This window comes from Aspergillus flavus, chromosome 2, assembly GCF_009017415.1.
Source record: "Aspergillus flavus chromosome 2, complete sequence".
Lineage (NCBI taxonomy): Eukaryota > Fungi > Ascomycota > Eurotiomycetes > Eurotiales > Aspergillaceae > Aspergillus > Aspergillus flavus.
The window spans coordinates 2,759,646-2,774,638 of NC_092409.1; the positions used below are offsets into that span (position 1 = coordinate 2,759,646).

Genomic DNA, 14,993 nt, shown 5'->3' on the forward strand with positions numbered 1-14,993 from the left:
TGTCACAGAACCCACAACGTGATGTTACTGTCGGAGCCGGTGTTTTCCAGTCATCAATTATAGGTATGACTTCGAGATTGTGTGTGAGGCGCAGATGTTGCACTAAATGATCTTTGCGGCGAAAGGTACGGGTACCACTCAAGCATGCTTGGTAATTGTGCTCGTCGAAATGTTCTGTCCCTGGTTCCAGCATATTACAGTATGCGCAGTGTCGCCGCCCTGTGATAGGCGAGGTCACAGATGCACCGTGGGGTGTGCATGTCCAACTCTCAAGATTTAGATGGAGTGTCTTTTCATGTCGAGCCCAGTCATATTTTGTTCTGAACTGGTCGCAACAGAAGGTGCAACAAAATTTGCGACCTGATTTAGCGCTTTTACTTTTAAGAACTCGTCCAGTAGACCGCCTGTTCGATGTTGTCGTTGAATCGTGTGATCTTCTCGAGGTGCTAGATTTGACCGATGCGGTAGATGGATGTGAAGAGACACTTGGAGCGCTACTATGTGAGCTGACCGTTGATACCGGTCGACGAAAACCGCTGAATGGGTCATTTCCTTCAACAGGAACTGGGCTTCCAAACGTGGAACCTTCTAGTTGTGTACCTGCGGATGGGAGGTTTTTCAATGTGTTCATAATTGCGGACATGGATGCTGGCTCGTCTTCAGGAGGCGATTCTTGCCATCGCTGCATTGGATCAGGAGCGTACAAAGGGTTTGGAATAAACTGGGGCGTGGCCCCTTTTGCTGTTCTTTGAAGAGAATACCGGCTTCTCCTTCTTGGAAGACCACGACTGTCATTTGAGCCGAGTGGATAAGTAGACTGCAGTCTCGACTGCTGAAGCCAACTGTTTTTGTTGTCAAGGTGTCCATCGTTTATCTCACTTGGCGGAAGTAAAGGCGCCTGCGGGGCAAAAGTCTCATTTAACCAGTGAGATGGTGAATCATTTGGAGTATAGCCTGTATACCACTCATTATTTTGAAGCCACGGCACGTCTTGAAGGCTTGCAGTAGGCCAAGAAGTCGCTTGCCCTTCTGGTAAGGTGTTGCTATATTCAAGAGGTCTGTTGGAGTTAGGATTCAATACACGATTGCTTGCCAATTCGTCCAATGTATGAGGTTCAGGGTTTAAGGTGGTGAGGCGTCCAGTGGCCTGTGGGTCAATATCATCAAGGCCATAAAGCGAGGACGGATCGATGATAAGATAATTGTGATCCACTGGATGATCTAGCAGCCTGGCTAGTGAAGTTATCAGCGATCTGCTAATGCATGACTAGAGAAGCCCTATTAGACAGGATCACCTTCGTCTACTGATGGTAAATCGTTTGCCATGACGTGAGCTGAGGTTTGCTAGGATTGCGGAGCCTGAATCTTCCGCTGCTGCATCGTACCTAAGATGCAGTGGTAGTATGTAGTAGTGTACCGTAGTTGAGAATATCGCCCAACGCAACACCAAAATCGCCAACCAGTGCAATGAGTCAAGTGATTGACCCAATACTGGAGTCACGTGGTGATAGCGAAACTTATGAGGGGATTGCAGCAAGTTAGAACTGATTGGATTAAACGACCCGGTAGTAGTGTTATACCGTTACGACACCTTTAGCCTGCGCTTCCGGTCCCACCGAGTTTCAACCAGTCTTTACCGAAAGGAGCACCTCGTGGATCCAGTCTACAACGTCGGTTCCGTAGTTTAATGCTTGCATCTTCAATGCTTAACACCTAACACCGCGAGTCAAGAGGTCCAATGACGCTGACTCATGCCGTTGCCACACAGACCAATCAACGGTCTGGTCCGCGACTGTAGGGCAATTGCCTTTTTCGGACCACTTGTTGCCATCCCAAAGAGGATTAGCTTACTTTCGTCACTCGGAAAAATGTCCATCCCTTTGCAGTTTCCTCGATCAGCAAAATATTGTGGCTGAAGAACAAGTCTCGATAGATTGAGTGGGAAGGGATCATCCATCTTGTTCGTCTTCACTCTGCATCATCATCTCCATTCAATTGCCCTACCGATTCTTCATCCACTAGCCCTTCAGTTGATACGTAGTTACCTAGCTTTTATCCACTCAGAGTTCCCCACTCGACGTCAGTCTCCAATCGGTGGTCGGAACCGTCCCGATCGTGAGTCGGCCTAGTCTCTTCAACGCATGGTCCAATTGCCCGAACTGCGCCGTCGAAATATGTCCCTCCAGTAGTCCTCCTTCGCTTCTTTTCTTTCTCTTCCTTTTGCCCCTCATACTTCACCCACAGGTGATGGCTACACCTTCCGCCGTTCGCCTCCTGGCCATCCGGCCGGTGATTGTCGGCTTTGCAAAATTGTTGATGCTTGCTTTGGGCGGCCTTCCCCTTGTCTCTGCCGCTCCCGCGACCTATATTGCTTACTCCGAAGAGAGTCCGAAGGCTCCTAACGATCCGGACTTATGGCTGTATCTCGGGGTTGCCGCCATCCTCGTTTTGAGCGGCGGTGCATTCGCTGGTCTAACCATTGCATTGATGGGCCAGGTAAGTCGCGACGTCACACTACTGGAATGGAAAAAACCTAGCGTAAACCACTAACTCTGAATGTGCAATTTCTAGGATGAAGTCTATCTACAAGTCATCAAAACCTCCGGCGAAGGCTCTGAACGAAAGAATGCAGAAAGTGTGCTCAAACTGTTGAAGCGAGGAAAGCATTGGGTACTGGTGACTCTTCTGCTCAGTAATGTCATCACAAATGAAACCCTTCCCATTGTCCTAGACCGGTCGTTAGGAGGAGGTTGGCCGGCTGTTCTTGGCAGTACAGTCTTGATTGGTACGAAAATCCCTCTTGGCCTTGGCTTATCGAGCTGATCATTCATGATATCCAGTCATCTTCGGCGAAGTTGTCCCCCAGTCGATATGTGTTCGCTACGGTCTCCCGATCGGTGCTTGGATGGCTCCTTGCGTCCTGGCCCTCATGTACATTATGGCTCCGGTCGCATGGCCCATAGCGAAACTTCTTGATAGGTTGCTGGGCGAGGATCATGGAACGATCTACAAAAAGGCTGGATTAAAAACACTAGTGACGCTGCATAAAACCTTGGGTGAAGCGGGCGAACAGCTCAACTCCGATGAGGTTACAATTATTAGTGCCGTTCTGGATTTGAAAGATAAGCCAGTCGGTAGCATTATGACTCCAATGGACGACGTTTTCACCATGTCCGCAGATACTGTTCTGGATGAAGACACGATGGATTTGATACTCTCCCAAGGATATTCCCGCATCCCGATTCACGCACCAGATAACCCGACAAATTTCGTGGGCATGCTTCTAGTTAAGATGTTAATCACATACGACCCCGAGGACTGCAGGCGAGTACGGGAATTTGCACTGGCAACTCTTCCCGAGACTCGCCCTGAAACAAGCTGCTTGGATATCGTCAACTTTTTCCAAGAAGGAAAGTCCCACATGGTACTGGTGTCCGAGTATCCCGGTGAAGACCGTGGTGCCTTGGGTGTTGTTACTCTGGAAGATGTGATCGAGGAGCTTATTGGCGAGTACGTTACTGATCTTCCTGGCATAATTTTTTGAAGGGGGATTCTGAACTGACTACGTTGACAGGGAAATCGTTGACGAATCGGATGTCTTTATTGATGTTCACAAGGCGATAAGGCGCATGACGCCTGCACCCATAAAATCCCGGGTTCCTAAGGGCAAGATTGTGGAAGAACCTCCTTCTTTACCCCCTCAGAAGACGGGCACTTTGGTGGATGTAGATGGCGAACCCCAAGTCTCCAAACCCCCTGCGAACGTTCGCCGTCGAAGCTCAGTAGAACCGCCACTTCCGCGTTTCCAGCTTCGGATGCCACAGTCGGACAGAAATTCAGATTCAACAGATGGCCTAGTAACCAAACGAGGAACCACTGACGAAATTCGGGAGCACTTGAAGCATCTCGGGCCTTCTAATTTGGCCAGCCGACCTCGTCAAACCCGGTACCAGAATGTGAAGATCAAGCGGGCTAGCGTCTCGCCTACTCGTTCTGCGCAAACCGATATGGACTCTGGCCATAGTATGTCTGGCTCCCAGGCCTTGCACCCTAACTCGACCGCCTTACCCGGTGGGATCGGCGAGGGACTAGTCCAGCCGGGGTTGGATGCAAGAGATGGCGCATACGCTGTTCGCGTAGGTTACGGTACCATGACTGGGCCTAAGCCCGCCGATGCTGGAACCCAAACAGTGGGGAAGGATGTCTCAATCCCAGAAGCAGTTCACGAAGAACAAGACGAACCACCTCGTCCACCTGGTAGTGCCGCAATCAGTGTGAATTCCGAAAGCTCGAATTCGCAGAAATTCAAGCCAACCAGTTACCAGCATCAAGGTCCTGCTCGCAGTGGCAGTATCACGGAGCATGTGGTTGATGTCAACGGAATCCGCAAAGTAGTTCTCCACACAACCAGCACCAGTTCTTCTGATCATGAGGGACGTACATCACCTAAAAGCAAATTTCCAGTTCGACAGGATGGGGAGGTTGTCGATTTGAATGGTAAAAGGTCCGACGGCACTCAAGGCGATGGGACTAAAAAACGTCGTCGTCGGCGCAAGCGTGGGCAAGCATCGAAGCACGCGGACAATCATGTGGACGAGGAATCGCCACTACTGCCACAATGACAGCGCTTTCGTGCCTCCTCTGCTGGGCAGAGATGTTCAAACTGACCTTTTGTTTTGAAAAGAAGCGTCGCGCAGTGTATATTGAACTGCCTGTTACTGTTACTGTATGCTTGCTGGAGAAATATTAATTTCCTTCGCGGTGTATTATTTTACCCGTCGTCCCTGTCGTACAGAACCGTCTGTGTTGCCACAGCTTGCAATTCACCTATCCTTATATCATGTGTATAAACTTCAAAAGATTGACTGTAGTATTCAATATGACCACTATAACTAACACTATCTCCCACCTGCGATCACCGAAATACAAGGGAAATGTAACGGCTGAAAAACGCAGCCCAATTTATCACACCACATACAGTCACATAGAATTTTCTAAAAATTCCATCAGCTGAGCCAAGGCCCCTGTCCCGCTGATTAAATGCCGACACCCAGGAGCTCGCTCCGCATGTTGACACAGTGCAGAAAGAGAACCAGACTTTTTGGCACAAGTCGGACAAATATACTTTTCAGATGCCTGGCCGAGCATTTTGTGACCCTGTCTGGTGGAGAATTCCAATGCGATGGCTTTGATCATATCCCCAGTAATGCCGCAAGCGCAAGACCCCGATTCCAGGTGAGCAATCATGCTAGAGTAACTCCCGAACGTTATAGAGCACCCGAAACACTGCAAAGCCCGCTCCTGGTGGCTATATTTATGCTGTCGTCATTATTAGCTATATATCTTCGACGCCACAGCCAAACCCTCAACAAGCCAACATAAACAAGAAAAGCCTATAGAACACAACAATCCAAATAAAACGGAAGGGTAGAAACATAGATGGAGAGAAGGAGAAAAACGAGGGAACGTACCATCTCCAAACTATTACCGTCCCCAAAGGCCTGACCACAAACATCACAGGATAGATGTACGTTGCGCACATGTAGATCGAGGGCCTCTGTGTCTGCGAACGTGTGTTTACATGTTTGGCACTCGTGGTGATCATTTCGTAAATGAGTTTGTAGTTCTTTTTCCGTTTTGAAGTCCTGGTCTATGCATCTTTGGCATATATTGTGGGCGGTAGAACGGTCTATGTGTGCTGCTTTGGCTGTTTGGGAGGGGAAGGCGCGCGAGCAGCGTGTGCACCAGTGGGCGTGATTGAAGTTGATAGAGGCGTGGAGTTTTAGGGCGTCTTTGGAGGAGAAGGTGCGGTCGCAGTGGGAGCAGTATGGATCCATCTTGATTGGGTATGGATGGGTGTAGTTGGGGAGGTAGCATTGGGTTTTGATGGGAGGGGTTGGAAGAACGAAGGTTGGGGAGGGGTTTGGCTTCTTTTGGGAGGAACCTTCTTTTTTAAAGTGATATGATGTTCATATATTATTATTTGTGGTCCTGGTTTGTTGTTATGGTGCTTGATTGTAAGTTTGCTATCGGTTCTGTGAGATGTGGTGACTTAGGGTTTGGTCGGGGGGTTAGATGTAGGACTTGATTCACCTTCAGTCTGGTAGACCTTCGGTATATCCGTCATAAGATGCAGCACTGTCTAAAATAGTAAAGATAGCAGGAATGCGGAGTAATATCCTTCGTCTTCTTAATAATCACTTTTTATCTTGCCATGAGTATCTACAGGTCATTCAGCCGTAACTCCATGATTTTGCCAAACAATGCCAACATGCACGCAAACAAATCAGATACAGGAATCTACTGCAGGAGGGGATCCTAGAAGGGGTGTTAGCTTGTTTTAATATCAGTAAAGGGATGAAACATACCCTGAAGTGCTTCTGGTTATTGGCAGCCCGGTTGACCCGAGCTGTGTACCGCTTCTCTTGTCGCTGGGCACGAGTCCGGTCTTTGCGTTCAAGCTCAGCAGCAAATTGCTTCTGGCTGTCAGTAGCACCGATCATACCCATACCGCCATTGCCACGGCTAACAACGGCCCGATTGAGGTCGCGACCCCTGGGTTTCGGTTCCTCCTCCTCAATCTCGCCATTTTCAATAGCCAGCTGACGAGCTGCCCGTTCTTCCGCTGTAGGGTAGTTACGCAAGTTCTGGCGGTAGTATTTGGCGAGCGATCGGTGACCTGCAGTGCGGCCTGAGGGCAAATGCAGCTCAAACTCTGTCGCATAGACCTGTCCCTTCGTGTCGTCGAGCTCATCCTCATCGTCATCCATAGAAGATGCAGAAGTTTCGGTTTCCCATCCCTCATCATCCTCGCCATCCACCTTGACACCACCATCCTCCATGATCGAGTCCTCCTCATCCTCACCCTCACCATCTGAGTAAGTGCTGCGGAAGTCATAGTACTGTCCGATTTCAACTTGCTCATCTTGCTTTTCGAATGCGATCATGCAGTGACCCTTGTCGCGCATGTGGGTACGAGCACCCTCGGGGTTGTTTCGGACGGCATGGCAGTATAAACATTCACTGTTCTCATTGATCTTCCGATAAAGATAGTGGACAAGTCCCTCCAAATCAACAAGATAGTCCTTCTCTGGTATGAACATGCCGTGGGTCTTGAACATGTGCTCGGTGTTTTGTTGAAGATCTGAAGATTTCTCATTACAGAAAAGACAACGGGAGGCCGAGAAGCCCTGCTCTTCCATTTCCTCATCTTCGTCATCCTCTTCGATGGTAGCGTTCTTAAGACTCTCCGTAACTTTCGACACCTCCGACCGCTCACGAGGCTTGTTGACTGGCTCGCCCAGAGAGAAAGTAGAACTCATGACAGACGATGCATCATCGGCGCTGTCTCTAAGCATCTGTGCCTCACGGGCCTTGTGCTTGGAACTCTTCACGTGGTTCTGATACGAGTTCTCGCTGAAGAATGTCTTCTGGCAGGCGACACATGTCTTCTCAAAGGAAGCTTTGGCGGCGGCGGCACTAGTTGTGGCTTTGGCAGCAAGGACCTTGTCGTTAAAAACCTCCTGGGACACTGGGGGCAGAGACGCGATGCGGCGCTTCATGTTATAGAGACTTGAGTCGACCGAACATTAGTAATGCATTCTGAGTCGTATATTTTCCAACAAACTTACTGCCAGTCCTTGCGCATATGATCCCGCTGAGCATCGCTACCGCGAAAAGCAACGAGACAGGTGTTGCAGGTATAGGGCAACGTAGTTGTTGGTACATTTGGATCGATGGAGGCCATGATTTCTGACAGTTCCTGATATGGAACAAAAAAAAAGGTGGGTATCACAGAAATAAATTTGATGAAAAGGCGATCGGTTGTGGGAATATATATTGCGCGGGGGTATTCGTTTTTGCAAGAGCAATGAAAAAGCAAAACCAGGCGTAGTCGTCACAGAAAGTTTTGGGCCTGATTAGAAATAAAAGCCGGTAGGAAGTATCTAGCGAGAAAGTGAAGCGGGCGCAATATTGCCCCTCGACAGAAAAGATCGGGCTAGTAATCGATGTCGCCGATAACCCGGACCACACATTGAAAACCATTGCCCATGCCGCTTTTAGAGAACATGACGTTGATTGCACGTGCCCCTCCACTAATCCTGTCTGGGAAGGCCTATCTATATCAAGCCTAGTGCATCAACGATCGGATCATACTTCTTCCATTTAATGTTAGTCAGCCGGCCTCATGCTTGGCGCCTGAGGCTGGTGTGTCAGTCCGTATGATATCAGCGTGAAGGGAAGGCCACCACCATCGAACCCTCTGGATTTCGATAAACGATAAATCTAGGTGGAGACGCGAATCTCCCGATAAACTTTCCTGACCGGGGGTTCAGGCATGCTCCCCAGTCCGCGAAGATGACTAGGCTCCGCGGAGCTTCCGTGAGCTCGTATGAGGTTTCGCATTGTGGCACCGATAAACCCCAGTTTCATCGGTCGAAGGTCCCGCCAAACGCGCCGGAAGTTATCACGCAGAATACCGTCGATGTATCGGACCCCGCACAGGTCTTGCTCTGGTACAGGGATGAGCGACGACGACATTTTAATCTTCTGGTTCGCAGGTTAGTATCCGCGGGGAATGTTTGACTTGGATGGGCGGCTGACGTCTGGCTCCCAAGGTACAAAAACCAGCTCCTCTATGGATGTCAGGACCCAAGCTGTTCCATCCCCACCTGCGCAAGCTATCGAAGGAGGGTGACTGAGGAGCCGTTCCGTCGATATACCGAGTTGAGTGCCCGGACACTGGCATGCTACCTGGCTAGTGTGGATAACGCAGAGAGTGGCCTTTGTCGCAACACCCCTCGGGTTCCATCGGATTTATCATCGCAAGACCATCACCGTCGATCCAAACGCCGAAGCCGTGCTTCTACAAACGATTCGAGGAAGGAATGTAGTGGATCATCGGTAGTGGGCCAAGGTGCCACGGATGGATATTCGGTGGCTCAAACCTCAGATGGGCAGGGCGATTTCTGGGATAATGCGGGACGGACTTCCTCCCCAGGATTTGCGTTGCAAGCAGAGGCTGAATGTATACCGGCCAACGAAGACCAATCAACCCAACCATTAAAGGATCCGAAGTCCTTCACGCAGAATTTGTTTGATACCTTGTCCTTGAGAATGATTGAATGGTTGCCCTTGAGGCGTTCCCCGAGTACATTTAGCGCAGACTCCGACCATTCATACTCTCGATCTAGCTCTCGATCTCCAAAGCCGAGCACCGTACACGGCAAATCTCATTCTAGGACAGAAAAGCATCGCCAAGAGAGGGAACGTACGTCTCGACACAATACATCTACTAGGGGTAATCCACTTACGCCTTCGTCACGAACCATCACCAATACAACAGCTGCTGTTGAGTTGAAATTACCGAACCAGCAAATTAAACGACTATCGCTTGCTGATGTAGATCAACGACGACAAAGTCCTCGATCAAGTATCGACGAGAAAGTTTATCCAGAGCTAAAGCCCGCTAGGAAGCTGTCGATCAACACGCATGCGAGTGCAGATGGGCTCGTCAACATACCTTCCCCACCCGCTTTGAGACATCGCCCACAGAAACATCGGGGCAGGACTGGAGACGGTGCTTGCCTGCATGAGCAGCCGAAAAAAGAAAGACGTGTTTCTTGGGACGGTGCGAAGCTCCTGAACGGGGTCCACGTTCCTGACGACCACAACCCCCTTTCTGCTGACGATGACCAGCCTGCCTCAGAGCCCCGATCTCCAAGTGCCCCTAGCCTGAAGCACAATGGTATACATCAAAGCGAGGATATGCCCACTATACAATCTCTTACTCACCTGACTTCTGAGATCATCGACGAACTAGGAAAATTGGTGGCTCTATCTGACGATGAAGCTGAACGATGGAAAGACGAACTGGCTTATATAGAGTCCATGGGTACATTTGACGATTCGGAGTGGAGGTTTGCAACGTCTCGCCAACGTGAAGCATTTACTTTCGTTTCGCAGAGCGTTTTCTATGCATTGAGCAGTACAAGGCAAATTCTACGATCTTTTCGAGACAATACGGCTGGCCCGAACGACATAGGGCAAAGTAATTCTAATCTAAAGCTGAACCTCCAGCAGCTTCAGCCATCATTGCGGAAGCTATTTATGATTTGTCCTAGGGAACTCGTCTTTCATAGTCTTTGGAGTGCGCTTGAATCGCTATTCGTTCCGCCGAAAGAATTATCGCACCCCAGACAATCCCGCCGGTCGTCCTACAATTCTACGACAGGAGCTGTATCTGCGCCTATAATAATTCGCCGGGCATCTGATGCACTAGGCAACGAACACGTTACTGATTCATGTGCAGCAGATGTCGCAACAGTCGCCCTTTTTGCATTGGCTAGTTCTCTTCCGGAGATAGATGCCACCACCTGGCGCGGAATTCTTCAGATGCGCGCTACTGGGGCTGTAGCTTCGAGCGCGGATATGCAAAAGCTTCCGTTACGCAATACACGAGCGGTTGTGGACGTAACCGACGCACTAGAACATGACCTTGCCTTGCGATTAGTTGACCGCTTGGTGCGCGCTCTCACAGCGCGAATGGCCTTCTATGAGATTTCGAAAGTCCGACACCCTTATAGTCACGCTTCGCGTAAATCAAAGAACAGTGTTCTAGATTTTCTCATCAACAACCTTAGCGACAACCACCGCCTTGTAACCGCCGATGTCGACGACCAAAATCAGGTAAGGCCACCGGGTGCTGCTGCGGTCATCGCGGAATGGCTTCGTACTTTATTACTCAAAGAATGGGACGGGAGTCCTGAAATGTCTAAAAGTAGCGCGACCGGGGGCGCCGTGCAGATATTGTCCCTAATGTACAAGGAACGGAATCGCTTGGGCCTTGTCCCGGAAGACTTTCACACTCCGTTCCTTTCGGAGAGGTTGGAGCCCCTAGAGATGCCTGTTGAGTGGATAGGTCGGTCGCCGAATAATAAGACCCTGCACTTGCTTTCATACCCCTTCCTGTTTCCTCCCTCTGCTCTGGTCATCTACTTCCGCGCTTTGAATTATGCCGCCATGTCAAGATTCTACGAGGCTGCAATGACTACCACCAGACACGTAATGCAGACAGCTTTTGGAGCCATACAAATCCAGGATGATGTTGGGATGCTCGCACGACTGAAGACTTCGATGACTGCGTATTTGGTTCTTGTGGTCCGACGAGACAATCTCCTCCCCGATGCCCTCAATCAGCTGTGGCGGCGTGAGAGGCGAGAGCTAATGCGGCCGTTAAAAGTCCAGATGGGAATGGATGAGGGTGAAGAAGGTCTTGATCACGGCGGTGTCCAGCAGGAGTTCTTCCGAGTACTCATGGCAGAAGCCCTGGACCAGTCGTATGGTATGTTTGCGACGGATAGTCGCACTCGTGTTTCCTGGTTTCAACCGTGTTCGTTGGAACCGCTATACAAGTTTGAGCTTCTCGGGTTATTAATGTCCCTTGCGGTGTACAATGGCCTTACTCTGCCCATCAATTTCCCAACTGCTTTCTATCGCAAACTTCTTGGGCTGAAGGTGAAGCATCTCGACCATATCCGTGATGGCTGGCCAGAACTTACTAAGGGTCTTGAACAACTCCTGACTTGGGAGGATGGCGATGTGGAAGACGTATTTATGCGCACGTATGAATTTAGCTTCGAAGCCTTTGGTGCCATTGAGACCGTGGACATGCAGAAAGTCGACAGAGATGCTCCATGGCCTCTTCCTTCAGCTTTGGCGCGATCAGGGGGTGGAAACCGGTCCCTCGGTTCCCCAACTTGGTCGGAGGTTCGCCGTTACACTGATTGCGTGAACCTAAGCCCGCCGTCCTCGATGGGTGCAGAGGCAACAGAATCGTTTGCGGACATGGCGAAATCCCTGGATGGTTCGGTAGTGATGCAGTCGCCTACGCCTCCAGCTGAGGAGGCATCTTTTGTGACAAATCGAAATCGCTCTCAATTCGTTAGAGATTACATCTTTTGGCTGACCGACAAGTCGATTCGGCCCCAGTTCGAGGCTTTTGCACAGGGCTTCTACACCTGTTTGGATCGCTCGGCCTTGTCCATATTCACGCCAGAGGCACTGAAAACTGTGGTGGAAGGAATCCAAGAGATTAATATGGATGAGCTGGAACATCATGCACGTTACGAAGGAGGTTTCGGCCCAAGCCATCGCACAATCCGGGATTTCTGGAGTATTGCACGACGGTTCTCTGTGGAGAAAAAGGCGCAGCTGTTGGAGTTTGTAACTGCCAGTGACCGGGTTCCGGTTAACGGGATTGCGAGCATTATGTTTGTTATCCAAAAGAACGGAGTGGGTGATGCTGTAGGTGTACCATTTTCCCTAAACACTTTACTCGGCTGCCATGCTAATTACTTTTAGCGCCTTCCCACCAGTTTAACCTGTTTTGGTCGGCTTCTTTTACCAGAATATTCATCGAGGAGTGTCTTGGAAGACAAGCTCAATAAAGCCTTGGAGAACGCTCGGGGATTCGGCGCTGCATAATGCGGCACTATTTTTGGGATTGACATGGTACATTGTCCGACATATAAGCACACAATACCCCTACGTTATATTTCTGTATAGTATATATTCAAGTACTACATCCAATAGTGAATAAGTGCCAATACTGGCATTATCTGAAGATCTGTTCTCTTCTATACTTAGCGGACTGGAGTGGAAGCGTTTATCGAAAGACGAGACAGGACTCTAGATGTTGTTGGGAAGTGACCTATGGAAATCATAGCATCAAGGCTCTATTTGTTCTGGCCGGTGGGTAAACCTAGGCCTACTATTAATGGGGCTTGCCAATGCCAAAAAGTTAAGAGCTTATCAGGTGCTGTGAAGCTCTGTCCCTGTCCGTGGTCTATTCAATGCCCTAGATTCGACCCACCCTGGCTGTAGGCACTAATGCGTAGATCGCTGTATACCTCCCCTAACCACAAGAGCATAATAGCCTGGTTTCTCAATTCGTGACTTTGGCTCTGCCTCCCTGCGGTTACTGTTCGTTTTCTTTGATTACGGTAGTATTTTGGATTGAGCAGTATTGAACTCTCTATTTCGATACGGCTGCTGGACGAAAACGTCAAGCCTGGACCAAAAGAAACGTATTGACGATTATAAATACGTGCATATAACGAGGTATGGTTGGCTCAAGTATGGGTCTAGGAATATTCGAGATACTCTTAGAGAAAAGCATGTTACTTTACAGACCAAGTAAGCTTGCATTAAAGGTCGAAAGAGATGTCAATTGGAACACTAATCCATGCTAGCACAACGTTCCGCCAATGAAATATTGCGCCCTGAAGTTCAAGGCAGCAGGGGCTAATTTGTCTTGTGGTCTTCCACACTGTTGTTGCCCTCTTTCCGGTCACGAGGAAGCGGATATCTCCCACGAAGCTTGTCGACAATCTCGGCGAACTTTCCCTCCCCATATTCAGAATCGAATGTAGAAGGGTTCATTGTGTTTCCAGAGATGTCGACTTTCAAGCAGCGGCCACGGAGGTAATCGACAAGAGATATATATCGTGTTAGTTCTTCATATTCCTTCCAGATTTCATCGATATCGAGACTAGGTGGTTCCCTAGTGCAAAAAAACGATGCAACTTCAGCGTTCTTAAGAAGCTCTAAAAGCAGTTCCTTCTTGGGAATACCGGCGATATTGACTTGAATGTGATTAGTATGAACTGGTGATAACTTAGATTTTACAGGGGTTAAACTTACCCCGGCTGCTTTTGGCGGAAGACATTCTGGGAAGAAAGATTGATTCAGGTCCAGTTTTGGTGGATGTGAGTGGTGGGAATGCAAAGAGATAACAGCAGGTCAAGACTAGTTTATATAGTGTGCGTTACACAGAGGGCAGTTTCACGTCAGTTTGAAAAGCGGGACTTCCCTTTGGAGAGTCAGTAATTTGTTATGCAGCCTTGCAAGTTCCTTTTGTTATACTGTAACAAAAAGGATACTGGTGTTGACAAACGGCGAAAAGAAGATGGATGACAAGGAACATCCCGCCAATGTGGATATGACGAAACGCTTTTTTCCAGGATCTGAGAGTCACAACGAGAGCATAATAGCTGGAAGGTCAATTCGTGGGCTTGACTCTATCTCTCTGCGGTCACTGGTTGTCTTCTTGATTTTGGCGGTATATCGGGGCTGCGGGCTATTAAGCTCGAATACCTTCTTATTTTTGCTCACCGAATACGTCCATTGCCTCTCTCAGAATTTCGGGAAAGTGACTTGATCGATGAAAAGTACGTGCTTACAACAAAGATCAACTACGATCCCTGCCTTTTGTTAAGTTCTTTAACGGCGAAAGGAATACGTCCGAGCACTAGAAAATCTACATCTTGTTCATTATATTGCAAGTCAAGAGGCACGTCTATTGGAGAACTATAAAAGCTATCCCACTAACCCAGCCCTCACGTGTCAGAATCATTTGAATTTGGATCTTAATTGCAGACAAATGAACCCGGATCGTAGCCATTCATTGTGCTGTTATGCACTAGGGCCAAGCGGATAGTCCTGGAGCAGCCTCTTGACAACCTCACGGACGGTGTCGGCATCGCATCTCTCTCCAAGTCCAGAGGCGCCCACAAAATCTTTCGGTTTGACATAGACTTTAACCGCATAGCGTAGGCCCTCATCAATAAGCCATGAGAGTTTGCGGTGGTCTTTTAGGAATTCTCTCGTATCTTCCTTGATAATGGAGGATTTGAGGGCTTCCAGGAGCTCTTTACGTAGTGCATCCTTGGATATACCAGAGATATTTATCAGGTCTTTGGGTGGTGGCATCTTGATTTGATTTAGGCGAGGTTCTCTGAAAGGGGTGGTCTGTTCCATTTGCGAAGGATATGGGTAGTTGAACTGCTGATAATCAGCAGCTTGAGACTTGATACTTATATGGCGAGTGATAGGAAAAAAAATTATTTCATATTAAATGAGAAGAACGGCTTTAGTCTGTGTATACATTCTTCGGCATTATATGTTCTTTTTGTTTTACTGGAATAAACAGG

General features: G+C 48.8%; 6 protein-coding genes across 6 annotated transcripts; 2 read left to right on the forward strand and 4 right to left on the reverse strand.

Moving 5' to 3' along the window:
- Positions 1-2,247: 2,247 nt before the first annotated feature.
- Positions 2,248-4,622, forward strand: F9C07_2961 (putative DUF21 and CBS domain protein; the record flags this gene model as incomplete). The annotated part of the gene is made up of 4 exons (XM_041289637.1): positions 2,248-2,496; positions 2,572-2,785; positions 2,841-3,510; positions 3,575-4,622. The coding sequence occupies 4 exons, from the start codon at positions 2,248-2,250 to the stop codon at positions 4,620-4,622; spliced, it is 2,181 nt and encodes a 726-aa protein (XP_041142706.1).
- A 179-nt stretch (positions 4,623-4,801) lies between these two features.
- On the reverse strand, positions 4,802-6,068 carry F9C07_1237708 (uncharacterized protein). Its single transcript, XM_071507826.1, has 2 exons — positions 5,472-6,068; positions 4,802-5,319 (listed from the first exon to the last, which is right to left on the reverse strand). Exons 1-2 carry the CDS (start codon positions 5,835-5,837, stop codon positions 4,981-4,983), a joined length of 705 nt encoding a protein of 234 aa, XP_071363769.1. The 5' UTR covers positions 5,838-6,068; the 3' UTR covers positions 4,802-4,980.
- Positions 6,069-6,186: 118 nt separating this feature from the next.
- Positions 6,187-7,943, reverse strand: F9C07_2960 (putative C2H2 finger domain protein). The gene is made up of 3 exons (XM_041289641.2): positions 7,632-7,943; positions 6,369-7,572; positions 6,187-6,318 (listed from the first exon to the last, which is right to left on the reverse strand). The coding sequence occupies exons 1-3, from the start codon at positions 7,745-7,747 to the stop codon at positions 6,301-6,303; spliced, it is 1,338 nt and encodes a 445-aa protein (XP_041142707.1). The 5' UTR covers positions 7,748-7,943; the 3' UTR covers positions 6,187-6,300.
- A 17-nt stretch (positions 7,944-7,960) lies between these two features.
- F9C07_1237915 (uncharacterized protein) lies at positions 7,961-12,600 on the forward strand. Its single transcript, XM_041289638.2, has 3 exons — positions 7,961-8,561; positions 8,619-12,306; positions 12,364-12,600. The coding sequence occupies exons 1-3, from the start codon at positions 8,359-8,361 to the stop codon at positions 12,484-12,486; spliced, it is 4,014 nt and encodes a 1,337-aa protein (XP_041142708.1). The 5' UTR covers positions 7,961-8,358; the 3' UTR covers positions 12,487-12,600.
- A 705-nt stretch (positions 12,601-13,305) lies between these two features.
- On the reverse strand, positions 13,306-13,729 carry F9C07_2958 (uncharacterized protein; the record flags this gene model as incomplete). The annotated part of the gene is made up of 2 exons (XM_071511038.1): positions 13,306-13,646; positions 13,705-13,729. 2 exons carry the CDS (start codon positions 13,727-13,729, stop codon positions 13,306-13,308), a joined length of 366 nt encoding a protein of 121 aa, XP_071363770.1.
- Positions 13,730-14,475: 746 nt separating this feature from the next.
- On the reverse strand, positions 14,476-14,820 carry F9C07_2225703 (uncharacterized protein; the record flags this gene model as incomplete). The annotated part of the gene is made up of 1 exon (XM_071509772.1): positions 14,476-14,820. One exon carries the CDS (start codon positions 14,818-14,820, stop codon positions 14,476-14,478), a length of 345 nt encoding a protein of 114 aa, XP_071363771.1.
- Positions 14,821-14,993: the final 173 nt, after the last annotated feature.